Below are 20771 nucleotides of genomic sequence, written 5' to 3' on the forward strand. Positions count from 1 at the left end.
GTCCTGGTTGTGATACCCTTCTTAATGATGCCCAACATTCTGTTTGCCTTCCTTGAGGCTGTGGCGCACTGCGACGCCGCCTTCAATGATGTGTCTACCATCACTCCCAGGTCTCTTTCAAGGTTACTCACCCCTAGCGGTGATCCCCCCCATTTTGTAAGTGAACATCGGGTTCTTTTTCCCTACATGCATGACCTTGCATTTCCCTATGTTGAAGCTCATTTGCCACTTTTTGGCCCACACTTCCAGCACTGTCAGATCTTTTTGGAGATTTTTGCAGTCCTCCTTGCTTTCAACCCTGCTGTATAATTTGGGGTCATCCGCAAATTTAATAACCTCACATTTTGTTCCTGCTTTCAGGTCGTTAATGAATATATTGAACAGGAGTGGTCCCAGCACCGACCCCTGCGGAACTCCGCTCGTGACCCATTGCCAGTCTGAGTAATGGCCCTTTATTCCAACCCTCTGTTTCCTGTCCGCCAGCCAGTTTTTGATCCATCGGTGGACCTCCCCTTGCACCCCGTGGTTCCATAGCTTCCTTAGTAGTCTTTCATGTGGTACCTTGTCGAAGGCTTTTAGGAAGTCAAGGTAAATGATGTCTATAGATTCCCCTTTATCCACCTGGCTGTTTACCTCCTCAAAGAAGTATAATAAGTTAGTGAGGCATGACCTGCCCTTGCAGAAGCCATGCTGGCTCGGCTTTAGCTGCCCAGTGTTTTCGATGTGCTCCCAGATGCAGTCTTTAATCAGCTTCCATCATCTTTCCTGGGACCGAGGTCAAACTCACCGGCCTGTAGTTTCCTGGGTCTCCCCTTGAGCCTTTCTTGAAGATGGGCGTGACATTTGCTATTTTCCAGTCTTCCGGAATCTCTCCAGTTTTTAAGGATAGGTTGCATATTTGTCTAAGTGGCTCAGCTATTTCATTCCTTAGTTCCTTGAGTACCCTTGGGTGAATGCCGTCCGGACCTGGCGATTTGTCGTTCTTTAGCCTGTCTATCTGCCTGAGGACATCCACTTTGCTTACCTCTAGTTGGACCAGATTTTCATCCTGATCTCCTTTTACGATCTCCTCAGGTTCCGGAATGTTGGTTGTGTCCTCCCTCGTGAAGACTGAAGTGAAGAACTCATTTAGCCTGTCAGCTATCTCCTTCTCCTCTTTTACCACTCCCTTTCTGTCTCCATCATCACCTCCCAGCATATACAGCTCCTTCTGATTCTAAACCCCAAATGCATTACTTTGCACTTCTTTGTGCTGAATTTTAGTTGCCTGATATTGGACCATTGCTCTAACTTTTGCAGCTCCCTCCTCAGTGTCTACAAATCTTGGTATCATCTGCAAAAGGCAAACCTTTCCTTCTAACTCTTTGGCAATATCACTCACAAACATATTGAACACAATCGGCCCCAGCACCGATCCCGAGGGACTCCACTACTCACCTTTCCCTCCTCTGAGCGAATTCCATTAACCACCACCCTCTGGTGTCTGTCCGTCAACCAGTTTCTAATCCAGTTCATCACTTTGGGTCCTAACCAGCCCATCAAGTTTGTTCAAGAGCTTTCTATGAGGAACTGTGTCAAAGGCTTTGCTGAAATCTAAGTAAATAACATCTAGCATATGCCCTTGATCCAATTCTCCTGTCACCCAATCAAAAAATTAAATCAGATTTGTTTGGCACAACTTACCTTTAGTAAAACCATGTTGCCTTGGATCCTTTAACCCATTTGATTCTAGGAATTTCACTATCCTTTCTTTCAGCAGAGCTTCCATTATTTTTCCAATAACTGAAGTGTAGTTTCCTGCTTCATCTCTGCGCCCACTTTTGTGAATCGACACTACATCTGCTCTTCTCCATTCCCCAGGAACCATTCCCATCTCCAAAGATTTGTTGAACAAATCTTTACTATGAACCACCAGAACCTCTCTGAGCTCCCTCAATATCCTGGGATGGATCCCGTCCGGTCCCATTGCTTCGTCCACCTTCAATTTTTCAAGTTGTTCAGTGAACGGCATGGTATCTACTCCATTCTCATGTGTAACTTTGCCAGACAATTTTGGTCTTTCTCCAGGATCTTCTGTGAACACAGAAGAGAAATATTTGTTTAACATGTTTGCTTTTTCCTCATCACTCTCCACATATCGATACATATCATCTTTTAGTCTTGCAATTCTATTTTTCATCTTCTTCCTTTCACTAATATCTGAAAAAATTTTTGTCTCTTTTTTACATTTCTAGCCATTTGCTCTTTTGCCAGACGTATCTCTCTCTTGGCTTCTTTCAGCTTCGCCCCGTAGTCATTTCTGTACTCCTTCTTGTTTTCCCTTCCCATTTTAGCATATCAGCTATTTTTTCTTCCATTTGCATTTTTGCTATCTTGACTACACAACCAACCTCTCATAACTTATCCAGATATTTTTGCCTGTCTTGTTCTTTCTGCGATCTTTTGTACTTTATGAAAGCTAACCTCTTATTCCTTTCCTTCTCAACTGCTACTTTTGAGAACCAAAGCGGTCTTCTTTTCCTCTTATTTACTTGCCTCACAAAAAGGTTTGTTGCCTTTATAATCGCTCCTTTCAGTTTTGTACACTGCATTTCCACTCCTTCCACTCATTCAGACATTAATTCCTTGACGTAAACTCCCATCCAAACTAGTTTTTTTAAAAGTCTAGAACCTTTGTTTTTGAATAAGCCCTCTTTATACCCATCTTAATATTAAACCGTACCATGCAGTGATCACTGGATGTCAGATGATCACTGCATGGTACACTAAGTCCACTATGACCCCATTCTGTGTGGATTCCATTACCAACTGCTGGAACAGTTCTTGTAGAGAATCCAGAATCTCCCTACTTCAAGAAGACCTCACAATAGGGATACCCCAATCAACATCTGGCATGTCAAAATCACCTATTGTGCTGACTAAATGGACAAAAAGAGACAAATTCTATACATGGCATCCCGATTGTAGGCACAGTAGGTGTCCTACCACTGTCTAACCAGCCAATCAGGATGTACGTTTAAAAAAAAAAACCACACCACCCCAAAGCAGGTCACCTACACTATAGGCGTTTTCATGAGCCTAGAGAGATTCAAAGGGCTGCCAAACTCGCCCAAGGCTAGGCGTGTTTTTACCCAGAAGTGGTCGTAGGCAAGCTTAGGCGGCCCTAGGAGATTTCCTAGGGCCACAATAAGCACCTGACATGTAGGCCAGCAAAATTCTGATCTACATTTCAAATAGATGCAACCAATCAGTTTAGTGGCCACAGCAGGGAATGTCCCCCTCCCCCCCACACACAAACACAGCCAGCAGGAGGGTTGCCCATTCCCTCCTGCCAGAACCCCTGAAGTCCCCCCCCCCCACATGAATGTCCATGGCTGGAGGTGTGCCCAATTTCTCCTGCCGCAACGGCAAACCCTCCTAACAAAGTCTGGCAGAAGAAGTGCCAAATTACTTGCCGCTACACTTCGAGGCATTCCCAGCAGGAGGGATGCTCACTTCCTCCTGCCAGAACCCACAAAGCCCCCACCCAAATGTCCACAGCAGGAGAAGTGCCCAATTCCTCCTGACGTAACGGTGAACTCTCCCGACATATTCTGCAGTAGGAGGAGTGCCCAATTCCTCCTGCTGATAGCCCCCCCCAAGGCATCCCCTGGCAGGAGAGAGTGAGCATCCCTCCTGCTGGTGATCTTCAGGGGGCATGCCAACAGGAGGGACTGGGCATCTCTCCTTCTGACTGACTTCATGGCTGAGGGGTTTCCTGCCATGGCCACTCAACTGATCCATTGCCACGATCAGCTCAGCAGCAACATGATTCTCTTCATCAGATTCGATCGATATCTAAATTTTTATGTTCAAAATCATTGAATATCTTAATTCATTCACTTGTAGTCTCTAAATTAGACTACTGTAATGCACTATTTACAGGCTTGTCACAGAAAGAAATTAAACGATTACAAATAATCCAGAATGCCGCTGTTAAATTAATCTATAAGGCTAAAAAATTCGATCATGTCACACCCCTACTTAAGAAAGCCCACTGGCTCCCAGTAGCACATAGAATAGTATTTAAACAATGTTTACTCATTTTTAAAGCTTTAGAACACAAAACTCCAGCCTTTATATTTAGACTTTTAATACCCTATACTACCTCTAGATCTCTTAGATCTCAAGACCAGCAATTTTTAGCAATTCCCTCACTAAAAGTTATCAACACAAGGCGTAACACTATCTTTTCCATAACAGCCCCTCAATCTTGGAACAATCTTCCATTGTACCTAAGACAGGAAAAAAACTTAACAAAATTTAAGTCAGAACTTAAAAGTTTTCTATATATTGACGCCTTTAATAACTAATTCTTCTTTTTTTCTTTCCGCATCCATAACTTAAAAGGTCAATTGTCTTTGTCCCCCTTCCTATTGTTTTTCCCCTGAATTTAATTAAATATTTTAAATTTGAATTAATGATTGTATTATTGAATGTAACCATTAAATAATTTTTCCTTATGTTTCATTATAATCTATTTAAATACCCTTTAAATGTAATGTTATATGTGTATTTGTATTTTAGATAATCGTTTGTTTAATTTAATAATTGCAAGTGTGTTACCAACTATTTTATTTGTACATCGCCTTGAATTTTGAATAGGCGATAAATCAAAAATACCTAATAAACTTGGAAACTTGGAAACTTGGAACCGGCACCTGTGACATGAATGCTGGTTAGAGAATTGGGGTGGTTAGGTGTTCATCAGGACAAATGTGATTCGATATAGGATGCCCATATGCGATTCTCAAAAGCCACTAAGGTGGCTGCTGAGACCAGGCATCCTATACAGAAGAGTTTCTCAACATGCGGTACGTGTACCCTTAGGGGTACGCAAGCCACTTGTTGCGGGTACATAGCACTATGCGGGTCTCCTGCCCCCTTCTCCTTAATCATCGCTGCCAGGAATCCCATGCCCTCCTTGCCCGTCTTCCCCCACTGAAGCACCGCTGCCATGGATCCCATGCTCTCCTTCCTGCATTTCTCTCTCCGTTGAAGCTGACTCGAAAAGGTTTCCCTCCGATATCAGAGCGAATATCAGAGGGAAGCCTTCTGGGTCAGCAGGAGATCCCAGTTACCTCCTATTCAGGGCTAACCCGGAAACCTTCTCAAGTTTCAAGTTTATTAAAATTTTGATAAAACGCAAATCAAGGCTTCTAAGTGTTTTACAATTTGTATTAAAAAGGGGGAGACAATAAAGAAATAAATATCCTTGGAACAATACTTGACCAACATAAAACATTAGGAAAATTGATAGGAGGCTTGTGGTTCAGCTACGTGTAGTATGTAAGAGCCACAGCCTGTGACGCATCCCTGTGCTGCTGAAGGCAGGAAGGAGCAGCCCAACTGGACAGCCCTGAAGGGAGCAAGTACATTGTAGCAAGTAAGGGAGAGAGAGGACATGATCGTGGGACAAAGGAAGGGAGGGTGGCACAAATTTGGGATACAGAAGGAAGGGAGGGGGCACAAACTCAGGACACAGAATGTAGCACTAACTTGGGAGAATTGTTGAGTGAGAGGGAAAGCGATGGTGCACATGGAAAAAGGAAGAAAAAGGAAAATTGTTGGGTATAGAGAGAGAGGATTGAGGTAGAGATGCATGGGGAAGAGAAGGACGAGGGAGAAATGTTGGCTATGGTGGTGGAGATGGAACAGAGGGACAAATTGAAGGGGATGCAAGGGGGAGGAATGCTGGACGTATTGATGGAGGGAGAGTTGTGGCATGGCACTGGAGAGGGGTGAGAGAAGGCAAAAATGGGCATGCGACTGGTGGGCAGTGATGAAAAATGCTGCACAAGATCTGGGGGATGAGAAAGGGAGAAATGTTGAATGTGGCAGTAGAGGGGGTGGGAGATGTGCACCAGAGATCTCTCTCTTTCTTTACCCACTCTCTTTGCAGTAAGGGCAGGAATAAGATGGACAGTGAGAGAGAGAGGGAGACATGTTGCCAATGGGGGGTGGAGGAAAGAGGAAGAAAAGTTGGATTCACGGAGGAACAGAAAGAGATGTTGGTTGGGAAAGGGAATGAGGTTCGGAGGAGAGAAAGCAGAGGCAGAAAGGCAGGAGACAGAGAAAGCAGGAGGCAGAAAGAAAGAAATATTGGATGCATAGTCAGAAGGAAGTTCAACCAGAGACTCATAAAATCACCAGACAACAAAAGTAGGAAAATGATTTTATTTTCAATTTAGTGATTGAAATGTGCCATTTTTGAGAATTCATATCTGCTGTCTATATTTTTTACTATATTTGTCTATTTTTTTAATAGTTACTGAGGTGACATTGCATATTTTACTGTACTTTAAACCTCTTTGAAGAAACCGAATATAAATGATAATTAACATTTTCTCTGTGTAGTGTGCTTTGTGTTTTTCTAATTTTGTGGTTACCATTATGTACTAATAAAATTATATTGTGTGTATATGAAAAATGAATGGAAGAAATTGCATTACAATTAGTACTATTTATTATTGGGGTGGAATCAGGGAAGGAGCTTGGGCGGGGGTGCTTGATTGATATTTGTTAGACGTAGGGGGTACTTGGCTTGAAGAAGTCGAGAAACACTGCTATACAGAATCAGGCTCTAAGGGCTAGCTTCACTAAACCTTCCAACGATTGCAAAACCAGGGCCAAATTACTCTCCTATTTGCACCACCAAGAGGTGGACATTGCATGTCTCCAAGAAACCAAACTGACTGATGCAGACCATCTGAAATTAAAACTTGGTTGGGTAACAGACTATGGACTTTTCCTCCAGGAACTTGTCCAAACCTTTCTTAAAACCAGCTACGCTATCCGCTCTTACCACATCCTCTGGCAATGCGTTCCAGAGCTTAACTATTCTCTGGGTGAAATTTTTTTCTTCCTATTGGTTATAAAAGTATTTTCCTGTAATTTCATCGAGTGTCCCCTAGTCTTTGTAATTTTGGACGGAGTGAAAAATCGATCCACTTGTACCCGTTCTACTCCATTCAGGATTTTGTAGACTCCAATCATATCTCACCTTCCACTCTCCCAAACGGTGGAACGTCAGCTTGACTGCCTGCTGCGCGAATTACTCTGGGTGGAGAGTCATCCTCGTCTTCCTTTACATCAGGTAGCCTTGACGGTTGACAGGGGAGGCTTGGGTTTATTGCCTCTGCGGTGCTTTGTTGAGGCATGTCGTATGTGTTATATCCATGATTGGCTTCTTTCCTCGTCTCATTTCTTTTGGACTTTCTGTAGAGTTACAATTCTGAAAGCCTCATCACTTTAGTTATCTTTTGCACACCCCTCGAGTTATGGCTGCTGTCCTGGGGAACCCTTATTATTTTTTCCTTGCTCCTCTGCGCTCGACTTGCCATCAAGTTTGTGCCCAGATACATCTTGACTTTTGGCCACACCTCTTTTACTTATTAATGGGAATTGCTCTTTTTTTGTACCAGGAATGACCTCTGCTAATTTTAGACTGGAAGAGAAGAGAAATCTTATTTGTATCAACTACTCACTGTTGATGATACTTTGCTGTCTTATTCTAAGTTAAGGACAGATAAAGGCTGGACTAATTTAGATATATTCTCTTATCTTCAACTTAAACATTATGTAACTTCTCTACTCCCTACAGTTTCTGAATATCTATTGAATGTTTATTGGTTGGAAGCTCAACTCATGGTGCCTCTTAAATATTTTCATCATTCCATGTTGGCTTTTTCCCCTGTTTTAGGGGCCTGGAATACTGAATTACATGTTAATCTACAAGGACTCCATATTAAACACTTTTCTCCGAGTTATCCATGGTTTGCTACCTGATATTACTTATTTTGAAATGGGTTATAATGTATTTGCCGCCTGTATATAGCACCTTGGCGTGCCTATAGGACAACACTCGTCCCTGTTGGCTCTTGCCTAAAGTGTGGTCATCCTAAGGCTACCCTGGTCCATATGTTATGGATTTGTCCTAGGGTGTGCTATTTTTGGTCAGTTTTTTCCTAGGGTCAGTAGAATGTGGAACACCACCTGGTACTGCAATAGTTAGAGCCTATTTTGGCTCTTTGATCTTCCTCATCCTATACCTCGAGGCCTTAAAGGCTTCCTTTGCTGAGCAATTTTGGTGGGCCTGAAGGTTATACTATTTCTTTGGATAGGACCCTTGAGTACCGAGTATGATCACTGGCGCTTGAGTATGATTCATTTATTTACTGTGGAAAGCATGCAATTGTCTGAGTGGGAACTAAACAAGGCAGGTTGCTGCTTACAATTTGGCAGCCCTTTTTGGACACTTTAACTCCCCATACCCGTAGTCATGTATTCTTTTGTCATTCCTAATATATTTCTTGATTATTCTTTTGTATTACAGTCCTGAGATGAGTGGGATGGGAGGGGGGTTTTGGTTGGGTGGGATTCTTTATTGTATAATTGTTTTATCCAATTGTGTTGATTCTGAGATTTGTTTCCTTGACTGGTTTTTTATTCTTTGCATTCTTATTTTGTTGGAATGTAACTTTATTTTTGCAAAGTTAATAAAAATGATTTAAATAAATAAATCATAATAATATTGCAGAAATATAACCTCCCTCTCAACAAATCCATTCGCTACAAAACTGTAAACTGTAAAACATCCACTGTATGGTGCAAAACCGTCCCATGCCTGCCCAATTCTTCCCTTCCAAGTCTAATATTACACAAATGTTGGACTAAACTTAACTGGTCTAATGGTATGACCAATACAGAATAATTAACTTGGGCATTTTATTACATAAACTACCTGTTTGTTAGAGCAATCTGTGCAAGTTCTCAAGTAAAACTTTTCCCTGTATTTGGATTCACTATACTATGGTAATTATTTGTGAGGATTAGCTTTTTGTGTCTGTCGAGTTGGACTAAAACAAATTGTAATAAGTTTTAATGAGTATGTCTGAGGAATGTGATATGAATTATAGTGCAACAATTGCAATATAAAAAAGTAAAATATTGTAATTCTTATTAAATTTGACAATTAGATTTATAGTAAATTTTGAATTTAATAATTTTTGAACTGTTATACTGAATTATTATTACTGTATTATTACATGTAAAATTATTTATATGACAGTTGTTGACAACAATATAGCTTCATTAAAGTAGGGTAATGAATATGTATGAGACATATTTGCATGCATGTCTCCTCCATTATATGCAAATCTCTCATGGATACTCATTAGGGATATCCTGAAAATCCGACCCCCCCAGGATAGGGTTAAGGACCACTGCTCTAAGTGACATTAGCATACATCATTCTGAGGTGAAGGGAATGAAATTAAAAACTCTTTGAGGTCTATTCACTGTCCTGGGTATCATCCCATCCTACTTACATACCAACAGAATTTCATATGAACCCCAGAAAAGAGGGCTGAGATTGCCCTAAAATGAGGGGCTTCCTTTTGAGTTAAGGGCTGCATGGCAAGTCAGTGTGGAAAGAGTTGCCATCCCATTCATAGCAGTTACAAGAGGAGCTCACAAACTTAAGGCAGTCCAGTATGCTCAAATATGTCCGATGGAGAGACTTGGCAGCCATCCACTTGGTTTCCATCTTTGAGATGTTGTTCTCCAGCTGACGGATCCTCTGTGAGAAAAAGATGTGATTATATGAAAAGCCTGTAGTATTCCAGACCAGCAGCTCCAGCACTGTACCATGGTAGGCCATAGTTTGTGGCTAGCTGATCACATATGGGTATAAGTAGTTCATGCAACTAAGGAAAATCATGTATCAAAAAGTCAAACATGGCTTGCTGCCCTTCTGTTTGGCTCGCTCACAGTCCTGTAAGAGATGTGAGTCAGGACTAAAGTACTTTTTTTTTTCCTGTTCTGTGTCACACAATCATTTTAAGAAAGAGCTTTTAGAGCAGGGTATTCAACCTTTTGGCTTCGCTGGGCCGCATTAGCCGAAAAAAATGTTTCTGGGGCCGTGCAAACACTGCAGCAAGACAAAAGAAGGAGCCAGCAAGACGGTAAACCACCCGGGGGCAGCAGGGGAAAACACTGCATCGCCCTCAACCGGGGCCGCACAAAATATTTCACTGGGCCACTTGCGGCCCTTGGGCCGCAGGTTGGACACCTCTGTTTTAGAGGATTTTAGACAATTCCATAAGGCACCAGTAACATAGCAAGCACAGAAGAATCAACATGACCCTTTCTTATACTGAATATAAGTGGACAAAGTTCAAAGGTAAGTACACTGCTGATTGTTAAAATGATCTGGAGTCTCAAAACAAGTTTCTAAATCTGCACATATGATAAAATGGCAGTTGCAGTGGTCCAGTGTACCATTACCCCTCTTCCCATCCCTACCATTTCAACAGTTCATGCTTTAAATCAAAAAATGAATAACAGCAGGAATTCATTTGTAATTTTAGAAACCCAGGATTCTAGCTTGTTTCTTGTTGAGCCCAGTATAGAAGCTGTCCTGCCATCTGCTAAATGGTCATCTGTGAAGTCCCATAGTAATGATGTCCAACGTGATTTTCTTATGAATACGTTAGAGGTAGAGAATGGCAAAATGCTTATTTCAGGTATCATTTCAAAACTGCATAAACTAAATGATTTCTGGTGTATTTGTGAATATTTTTTTGCACAATTTTCCAAATCACCATTGTTTAGGAAGCTGAAGGGGGGGGTGTTGCTTCAATCTACAAAAAATACTTCTGCTTAATGCTGGATTTTAATAAATGGTAACGATAAACATTATACAACACCTTTTCTAGGTGTTCCCATTATTTTCTTGTTGCCATCCATGCATGTCGCTACTATTTGGGTTTTTGCCAAATACTTATGACCTGGATTGTCCTCTGTGAAGATGGGATACTGGGCTAGATGGACCATTGATCTGACTGTAAGGCTATTCTTATGTTTATGTATCTGGGTCATTCCATGTCCAGAGCTCCCCACTCAACCATCTCAGAAATTGATGAAATTTTTTGAAGGGATATCCAAAGTTTTGAGGCATGATCTCAACTATTTTGTATCCGTGGAAAATGTTGACTGGGGATCCTCCTTGAAATTGGACCAGTTGACATGGAATTACCCATCTGCTGAGAGTTAACACAGGAGTAACTTACCACCTCCTATTTAATTGCCAAATACCAGCCATGCCTACTTTCTAACCAATTTATCTTTAGCACTTATCTTCAGTGATTGCACTTGTAAGAGCCTTAATCTAAATAGCTCAAATGATGAAGCAATTGTTAATTGATCCACCCGTGGCTCGTCTTCATTAGTTTATCAGTCAGTAACATGATCCTGAGAAACACCTTGGACTCCTGTTAATTCATGGTCCCAAGCATTATGTGTAAACTCCTCAGTATTTTAATGATAATTTAATTTAATAGCTATAAATAGTTTTAATGAAGTTAATAATATGACTTATCTTGAACATGGTCTTCAAAACTGGGATAGCTTAGCCAACATGTTTCACAACGAACTAATGAAGACGAGCCATGGGTGGATCAATTAACAATTGATTCATCATTTGAGCTACTTTCTAACCAAGCCACACCCCCTGATACTAAAAGCACTTAATATTTGGTTTACTACGCATTAACCACAAAAATACCACAAAGCTCCTTTACACAGCTCTGCGCTAGCAGCTAATGTGGCATTAACTGCATTTAAGTGCTTAATGCATTTTAGTACCAGTGCCCCTTAATTCTGGTGCAAATGCAAGTGTCTCTAAGTATGAGAAATGCAAAATGTAATTGAGTGCAGACCTCACCTCCTGTACTTATAAATGGAATTGATTAATGTGCATAAAATAGTCACACTTTCCTCTTTGCCCATAAAACATGCAGCAGGATGGAGACAAAAAAGAGAAAAAAAAATCCCAACAGTCATTGGAGAATTAGCCACTGTCCTAGCCTCTCCATCTACCCTCCGTGTTAATAAGATCCTCCATGTTAAGAGTTGGGAATTTTTCTTGGAGAAAAACATTTAGTTTACCTGTGCTAATTCATTTTCACTCTTATCTAGATGAATATTGTGTTTCAATTTTTCTAGTTCAATCTTCATGTCCTCCAGAAGCTTCTCCTTTTTTATCACTTCATACTGTAGCTGGTTATGTATATTCATATGATCAAATATTTCTTTTTCCAATTTCTCCTTTGCTTCCTAGAAAGGGGATAGTACAAGTAAGGGTTTGAGAAGGGCTCACTGTAAAGCAAAAAACCCTCAAAAAGTCATCCCTTGGCTCAGTTGCAGCATTCTGCATGGTCAGAAGAAGATTCAAGTTCAGTTTTCAAGCTGAGCAAGAGGGAGTCCCATCCATTGCCCAAAGGTGATACCTACTGGCACATTCAATGTGCACGAGTACTGTGTTCCAGAAAGAGCTCTGGTTTAGACAGAAAATGGAGGTTACTCCAGATAATCATGGCACCATAGCCTCGGTAGGGAGCTGCTTTGATTGAGTTGGTATCCTACAAGAATGAAGACGAAACTGTTGGGGCAAAAATTTTAAGCCCTCCCCTATCACAGCCCCCAACATCATCACCACTATTGCCACCAAGATCAGGCATTTGTAGAGACAATAGAGGGAAGGGCCACAGACGTGTGTACCATAAAAGCTAAGAGGTGTGAGATTTAAGGATCAAATATGTTTATCCTGCAGGAAAAGAGGGACATGAAGATGGATATATAGATATTTAAATATCTTAAAAGTTTTAAATCATGCACCAGAGGCAAGCCATATTTCCTTATGGAAGGACATCTTAAAATATGCATCTGAAAAGGACAAACAAATGTAAGACAGGGAAGCAGTATTTGATAGAAACTATGGTGAATAAATGGAACAGCCTTGCAGCTCTAGTGGTGGAGGCCAAGATAATATAAAATTCAAGAAAGCACAGAACAAACACAGAGTGTCCTAAGCATGAGAGAAGCAAGGGTAAAGGACAAGATCAATAGGGTCTATGTCAGTACAGTAGGTAAAGAAAATTGATAGAGTCAAGGAGCTTTGCAGGCTTTACATGATCAGTGCAGAGAGATGAGCCTAGTGATGTAAGATGACGTTCCTTGTAAAACATCTCTTGCTGCCCTATTACTATAAAGTATCAATATACTTCCCATTTTTTGTGAGGACTCACTTGCTGTCACAATCTGTGTGATATCAAACTTTAGCTAATGCTGTATATACTATCTCTATATTATCAAACTGCACCCATAGTTTTGTATACTATCTATAGAGTAACAGGCTATATGTAATGATTTTGTATACCATCTCTCTTGGGTCATGGTATATATAATGGTTTTATAAACTGTTTCTATAGAATTCAGTTTGTATATACAGTTTCTATACTGTCAAGCTGTAATGATTTGGTATACAAGAGATGGAGAGCACTGATCTTGGAGGGCCACCAATCAATCAAGCTTTCAGGACATCCCTAGTGAATATGCATTAAATATGAAGGTAGTGTATACGAGTTTTCATTTAATATATATTCTTTCTGAATATTCTGGTTGTCGTTGAGCACTGAAGCTATTCACAATACCGTCTCCATAGTGTTAGGCTATATATAGTATATTAACTGTATGTTTAATGTTTTTTTTTCTTACCTCTACAGTGCCTCTCATTAACTCCAACTTTCTTCGGGTTTTGCCTGTGCATGCCTCTGATATGGCAGTCTCATTGTACTGTATGGAGATACACATAGGAAGGTATATGTGACCTATTTTCAAGACTTCTCAGATTTGAATTAACACAGCAGACAAGGATGTTCAATCATCTTATGTATAAAAGGTACATGAAAACCTTCGCTTGGGAGCATTGAAATTCACAAACCACTGTACAAGCTACTAGGGGTGTAAAGCACCAAAAGCTGCTAGTATTCATTTTAAATGAAGTTTTATGATTTCTGTGTAGGCTTTAAGGTGCTTTTTCACATATTCATTTTTCTGCACATCTGTATGATCAAGAATATTTTTGTGCATGTAATAATTCATATATAGATTGTCATAAAAGTAACTTTCACACATTGTAAATTTATAAACACCCAAACAATACTCATGAATGCACAACCCTACAAGCTACTGTCTCCAATATATGTCTGCTAGAAGCATAACCAAAATTATATTTTTTGCGGGCACTTTCCCAATAGCCCTCATGATACTAAAGCCCCTTTTAGTACAGATAAGGCTAGATTCACAAAAGTATGGTACTATGTTAGCACTTGATAATGCCTTCAACGAAAGATTAGATTCTTACCTCTGTTAATCTTCTTTCTTGAAAATCTCCTCTTTATTATGGACATAAGAACATAAGAAAAGCCCTCACCGGATCAGACCGAGGTCCATCCAGTCCGGTGATCCGCACACGCGGCGGCCCATTTAAGTACTCCTGATTGGAGACCCAGATATATCATAGCCCTCAATACAATTTGCAAGAAGGTGTGCATCCAACTTGCGCTTGAATCCCAGAACAGTAATCTCTGTCACAACATCCTCCGGGAGAGCATTCCAAATTCCCACCACGCGCTGTGTGAAAAAGTACTTCCTGATATCCGTCCTGAACCTGCTGCCACTCAGTTTCAGTCTATGACCTCTTGTCCGTGTCACCTCCGAAAAAGTTAGTAATGCTTCTTCTTGGTCTATTTTATCAAATCCCTTTATTAATTTAAAAGTCTCTATTAAATCCCCTCTCAGTCTTCTCTGCTCGAGGGTAAACAGTCCCAATTTCCTAAGGCGCTCTCTGTAGCTCAAATTCTCCAATCCCTTGACAAGTTTCGTGGCTCTCCTCTGTACCCTTTCCAGCAGAATTATATCTTTCTTGAGGTTTGGAGACCAGTGTTGGACACAGTATTCCAATTGCGGTCTGACCATTGCTCTATAAAGTGGCATTATTACATCTTCCGATCTACTCATGATCCCCTTCTTAATCATGCCCAACATCCTGTTTGCTTTCTTCGCCGCTGCCGCGCATTGTGCTGAAGGCTTTAGGGTTCTGTCAATCAGTACCCCCAAATCCCTTTCTTGTTCACATTTTGCTAATGTCACCCCCAACATCTTATACTTGTGTTCTTTGTTTTTTTTTTTTTCCTAGATGGACTGATGGGTTATTTACCCTGGGAAGCTATTGAATGTAGGATATTTACTAAACAAAGAACTGCCCCTCCTACTGAGTACACCTCCTGGAATCCAGTCAGTCACCAAGCGAGGAAGGCCTACAGAAGAAATAAGAAACAAAAGAGAGAGAGAGGGGAAATGGGGAATTCCCCGTCAAACAATCACTTCTGTTTATGTTAACAAAATTCAAAACGTTCATCATTGAAAATGTAAAACAGTATAGACATTGAAATCTGAGCTATAAAACTTTATAAAATGTTCTAAGACCATAAAACGAGACACAGTCTATACAGACATAAGGAAGAAACCACTCAGGAATCCCTCTAGCCTTACATCACAAGGAAAAGATGACATTCTCAGCGAGGCTTTGCCAGAGACTGAAATCCAACTTACCTGTAACTGGTCAGGCGATCTGCGAATCGGATAAGAACCGGGTGGGTGTCCAGAATAAAGAGGAGATTTACAAGAAAGAAGATTAGCAGAGGTAAGAACCTAATCTTTCGTTCTTGTACAATCCCTCTTTATTCTGGGCTGATGGGATGAACCAGAGCAGTCCTAAAACATCAGGGGGGCCTGATGAGCCCACCGCCAGAATCGAAGCCCCAGGAGCTTGGCCGCCACCACAATCCGGTCAAACTTGGTAATTGAGCACAGAGAGAACCAGGTAGCTGTCCTGCCAATATGCTCAGGTAAAACTGCATTGGTTGCAGCCCAGGAAGAAATTCCTCTAGATGACTTAGCCCTCACCCCAAGGGAGGACTCTTTCCCCCCCGCCGCTACATAGGCAGCAGAAATGGTAGCACGAATCCATCTGGAAATGGAAGCTTCATAGGCAGGACCCGAAACACTGAAAGAGGGTCCAGAAGACAAAATCATTGGAGACATCTGAACAACTTAGAAGACAACGAACGTCCAGGAACCACAAGCTTCAGTTCTTGAACATGACCCCCGGTGAAACAAACACCAGAAGACGGAAATCCTAATTTACTGGAAAAACAGAGAGCACCATCGAAGGAAAGATGGCACCTTTTGCAAGAGGACCATAGAATTCGTAAACTGCAGAAAAGGAACCTGGCACAAGAGCACCTGATGCTCTGAGACCGTACGGGCAGACGTGACTGCAACCAGAGAGCCAGTCTGTAGGGAAACCAGAACTTGAGCAACTTAGGAACTCAAGGGATCCACCCAGGAATTGGAAACTAAGCCTGGAAACACCTCTGGCCTTTTGCATGGCCAGCAACAGTGGATTTCCGCATGCCATGAATAGGACCCCAAGAGAGAAGATTAGGGAATGGCAGAGCCGATACCTCTGACCATGTCAGAACCGGACTAGATCAGAATAGCTTATAGGAACTACATTTGCCAAGACTCCAGACTGACCACCTGGTTCCTGGTCAGAAAAACCAAACCCCCCAGATACTCCAAGACCTGCGTCTGATCGAGGTGGCTCTTGCTTAGGATAATTACCTAACCCAGGTGCTGCAGCAAAAGGGGTACCTGCTGCATTGCCCGTTGCCCCTCCTCTAGCGAGGGACCTCTGATAAGCCAGCTTTCCAGTACGGAAGGCCCAGGATACCCTGGGAGTGGAGGTGGGCAGCAACCATCACAAAAAACCCAGTATGCTAGGCCAAACGGAAGAGTGTGCTGGCCCAATACATGGCGTCTCAGAAACGTCCTGTACCCCGGCAAGATGGGGATATGAAAATATGCCTCCATGAGATCCAGGGAGGTAAAAAGCTCCCCTGGCACCACTGCCGCTGTGACCTAACTTACAGTCTCCCATCAGAAGCACAGGACTGTCTGGAGTGCATTGACCACAGTCAGAACCAGAATTGGCCTCCAAGCTCCAGAAACTTTCTTTGAAAAGATGAATATTGAGTATCTCCCTGTGACATAAGTCAACCTTAACACGGGTTCAACAGCTGCAATATGCAGCAGGCTGCGAACCATGGGCTGCTCCTGCAGTGCTAACGCAGGTCCCCCTGCAGGCAAACCCAGAATGAAATTCGACCGAGAATGGAGAAACTCCAGATTGAAACTGTCATGTAGGACCTCTGGGACCCAACAGTCCAAGATCGCTGTCTCCCACTCCGCCAGGAAGCCAAGGGACACCCTCCAATACAGCTGAGAGGAGCCAGAGGCCTGGTGATAGTTCTGCTTTTTCGTGGGAGTAGAAGGACGTCCATGTGAGAACTGCTGACAGGAAGGGCCCCTAGACCTGGGTCTGGACGAATAAGTGAATTTGTTTCCCGATGCCTGGGAACCAGCGTATTGGTAGGGCCATCCGAAGAAATGAACATTAGTACACTCTGAACCCCTTGCGGGCGAGGCTGGTCGCCCGAAGGACCTTAGGCTGATGGTCCTGCACACTGGCCATAATGCCATCCAGCCCCTGGCCAAACCAGGAGAGCCCATTACATGGAAATCTGAACAGAGTTGTCTAGAGGCAAAGTCCTCAGACCACTGTCATATCCACAGCAGTCTGCTGGCAGACACAAAATAAGCTCCAGTTTGGCAAAGGTCTTCAAATGCCATATAAGGCGTATGTCTACCAGATAGCCATCAGGATCATGGCAGAACCTGGAATACCACACTCGGGTGACACAATGGACTTAGACGCTGTCGTCCTGGCTCCGGCCGCCGCTGAATCAAGGGACTTTTTTCATTTTACGATATAATCCAAAGCCACCCCTGTAGCAGAGAGTAGAGAAATGCGCTGAGTGACCTGAGCCACAGCCGCAACTTCCCTCAGTAAAGAAAAATGTTTAGAAAACTCTGGTGCCATGGGGTACAGTCTTGCCAAGGCACTGGCATATTTCATGAGACCCTCCGGACTATTCCAGACTTCTGATAGGATCCAGACCAGATCCGGATTATCCAGAAAGGAGGTGGAGAATAGTCTTTGGTCACTCATCAGTGGACATTCCGCACAGGCAGGTTGCTCCAACTGCAGAAATAATCCCCAGAGGGATTCCGAAATGATATCCTAAAGACCAGTTTGACTTGACAGTATGCATACCGACGGGTCCTCCGCCAGGTCCCGGGTACCACATGTGTCTTGAGCATGAAAATCAGCTAGACAGTCACATCAGCTGACACTGCTGAGGAGCCCTAAGGCAACAGAGGTATGGAAAGAGATGCGGACGCGAAGACAGGCATTGCCCGCCTCTTTTTTGGTGTCCCCGTCAACTAGCAAAGAGACAAGCTGGAATCCAGTGGAGGAATAGAGCCTACCTGCTAGACTGGATTCTTAGGGGAAGCCACAGGCATGGAAATTTTTTTTAATTTTTACCAAATATGCCTGATACATCATATTCCCCATTCCAGGGGAATAAAATTTTCCTGTGGCAAGGGCCGCTCTATACGCATCCAGGTAGAGCACTTGAAAGGTTTAAGAGACTTCTTCTCGGAACTGTGAGTGCATTTTGCTGAAACAGCGTCTGCGCCATTTTTAGGGTCACCAGTCGTGAATTTCATGTCACTGTAGCAGTAGGCCCAAGAGGGACCTCTCCAGAGGTGGTGGAGGGCACGAAATCCGCACTTACCTCTCCCCCCTCGCAGGCCGTGGCTGCCATGAAACATGGCTGCGAATCTGACAGCCAACCATCGCAAATGAGGCATGAATCCATGCCATCAATTCCTGAGGAGGCTATGTGAAGTTTGAAGTGAAAATGAAGCTCTAAGTGTAACAAGTACACTTTTAAAAAGTTTGAAGAAAATCCAAGATGGCCACTGCGGGTGCTGATTTTGCCCTACAACAGCCTGGGGAAACAGGAAATGCTGGAAAATTGCAATTTTACTTTTTTTTTGGGGGGGGGGTTATGGCATGCAGGGAAACCACCCAGAAACTCTGACATCAGAGGCAGGATTGCAGCAGAGGAAACAGCTCCAAAGACCTATGGCAGCTTGCAAAGATCGCTAGCATCACAATCTTCTCTGCAGGCTGCTGATATTAGGTAAATTGTGCATGTGAGGCCAGGGGAAACACGCAGGCCTACCGGGGAGTACAGGCCTTCAGGGGGAAGTGCAGGCCTTCGGGGGGACAGACCTTCGGGGGTGGGCAGCTATAGAGGTACACGGAGGGAGGGAGGGAAGGTGGGGTTCAAAGAGACGTCCATATGCCGGACTTTGGGGGGGAGAGAGATGGTGGAAAATGGGATTTAGGGAGGGAAGGAACAGAAAGGGAAAGCAGTTGGGCATAAGGGATGGCGTAGAGGGGGGATAGAGATACTGAATAGGAGGGTAGTTGGGAAAAGAAAGGGAGATATGGTGGACCCTGGGGTGTTGGGGAAGGAGGGAGAGATGCTGGATGAAAGGGTAGTTGAGAAAAGGTGGATCAGTGGATGGAGATGAAAAAAAGGAAAGACGCCAGAGCTCCGGGGGAGGGAAGGGAAACGGAAGGGGAAAACAGAGATAGAAGATGGATGGTTAGCACGGAGAAAGAAGGAAACCCTGGCAAGCAAGTTATCAGAAGGCAACCAGAGTCAGGGACCAACAAGATTTGAATAATGACCAGACAAAAAAAGGTAGAAAAAATAATTCTATTTTCTGTTTTGTGATTTCAATATGTCAGATTTGAAATGTGTATCCTGCCAGAGCTGGTGTTAAACTGCAAATGTGAGCTAGGATTTAACAGAGCGAGGAAAAGTCTTTTTTGTTTGTTTATTTTGTTTGCACCACAACACCAGTGTGGTTAGGACAAGGCAAAGGGAGTGAAGAGGCTATAACATAAACCCACCAGGATGTTTGAAAAAAACACCCAATTGGACAGGAAAATCGAATCAAATCGATTCAATAGGCTGAATCGAATCAAAATTTTTTTTCCTGAATCGGGTAGCACTACTGGAAGATAATAAATGTCAAGCAAGCTTAACACAGCATGCAGGCCTCATAGATTTTTTCTTTCTCAACATCTTATACCATTGGGATGCTTCTTTCCTTGCAAAAGCAATGGACTTACCAAAAATCTATGAGGCCTCAGGAAGTGAAGACATGCTGGAATGTTAAATTACAAACTGATCGTACAGAAGAAGATTGGCAAGCATTGTGGGTTCGTACATCCTCAGTGTGCAAAGCAGCCTCCTTTCTTCAAACTTCATTTTTCCTTCTCCATAGAGCATATTGGACCCCTAGTAAATTATCTAAACTCAACTCCAATAAGAATGACAATTGTTGGTCCTGTGGTTCTTTCGAGGCACACTTCGTCACATGATTTTTGACTGCCCACTGCTTCAACTATTTTGGTCAAAGGTCTGGGCTGACATTTGCTCTATACTCAATATGAACTTTCCATGGTCGTATTCTTCTATCATTGTTGGTACCTACAGGTCTTCATACTTGGTAGATAAATCCACGGATAATCTCATGCATATACTCATATTAATAGCGATAACAGTGATACTATCAAACTGGAAATCACTAGATGCTGTGGAACATAATACGTGGTGGAATTTGGTATGCCTGACTGCCAAATATGAGCAAATTGCGGCTGAAAGATTGCATACTTTGAAAAAATTTGAGAAGATGTGGGCACCTCTATTGGTATTTGCTAACTCTCCTTATTCAGACCTAAACCAAACTACATTGTCTTAGGGTTTCTTTTATACTAATGATATATATATCTGTTTAGATAATGCTTAGTGATGAGTATTATCCCTTCTATTACACTG

General features: G+C 42.5%; 1 protein-coding gene across 1 annotated transcript in view; it reads right to left on the reverse strand.

Annotated features, from left to right (window-relative positions):
• Positions 1-20771, reverse strand: part of CCDC183 (coiled-coil domain containing 183) — a 341250-nt gene that overhangs the window by 243070 nt on the left and 77409 nt on the right. Inside the window, exons 3-5 of the mRNA XM_033960753.1 lie at positions 13597-13674; positions 11989-12156; positions 9515-9619 (exon numbers count right to left, since the gene is read on the reverse strand). Coding sequence (XP_033816644.1) covers positions 9515-9619; positions 11989-12156; positions 13597-13674 — 351 coding nt within the window. The remainder of the gene's footprint in view (positions 1-9514; positions 9620-11988; positions 12157-13596; positions 13675-20771) is intronic.

Source organism: Geotrypetes seraphini, chromosome 10, assembly GCF_902459505.1.
Source record: "Geotrypetes seraphini chromosome 10, aGeoSer1.1, whole genome shotgun sequence".
NCBI classification, from domain to species: Eukaryota; Metazoa; Chordata; class Amphibia; order Gymnophiona; family Dermophiidae; genus Geotrypetes; species Geotrypetes seraphini.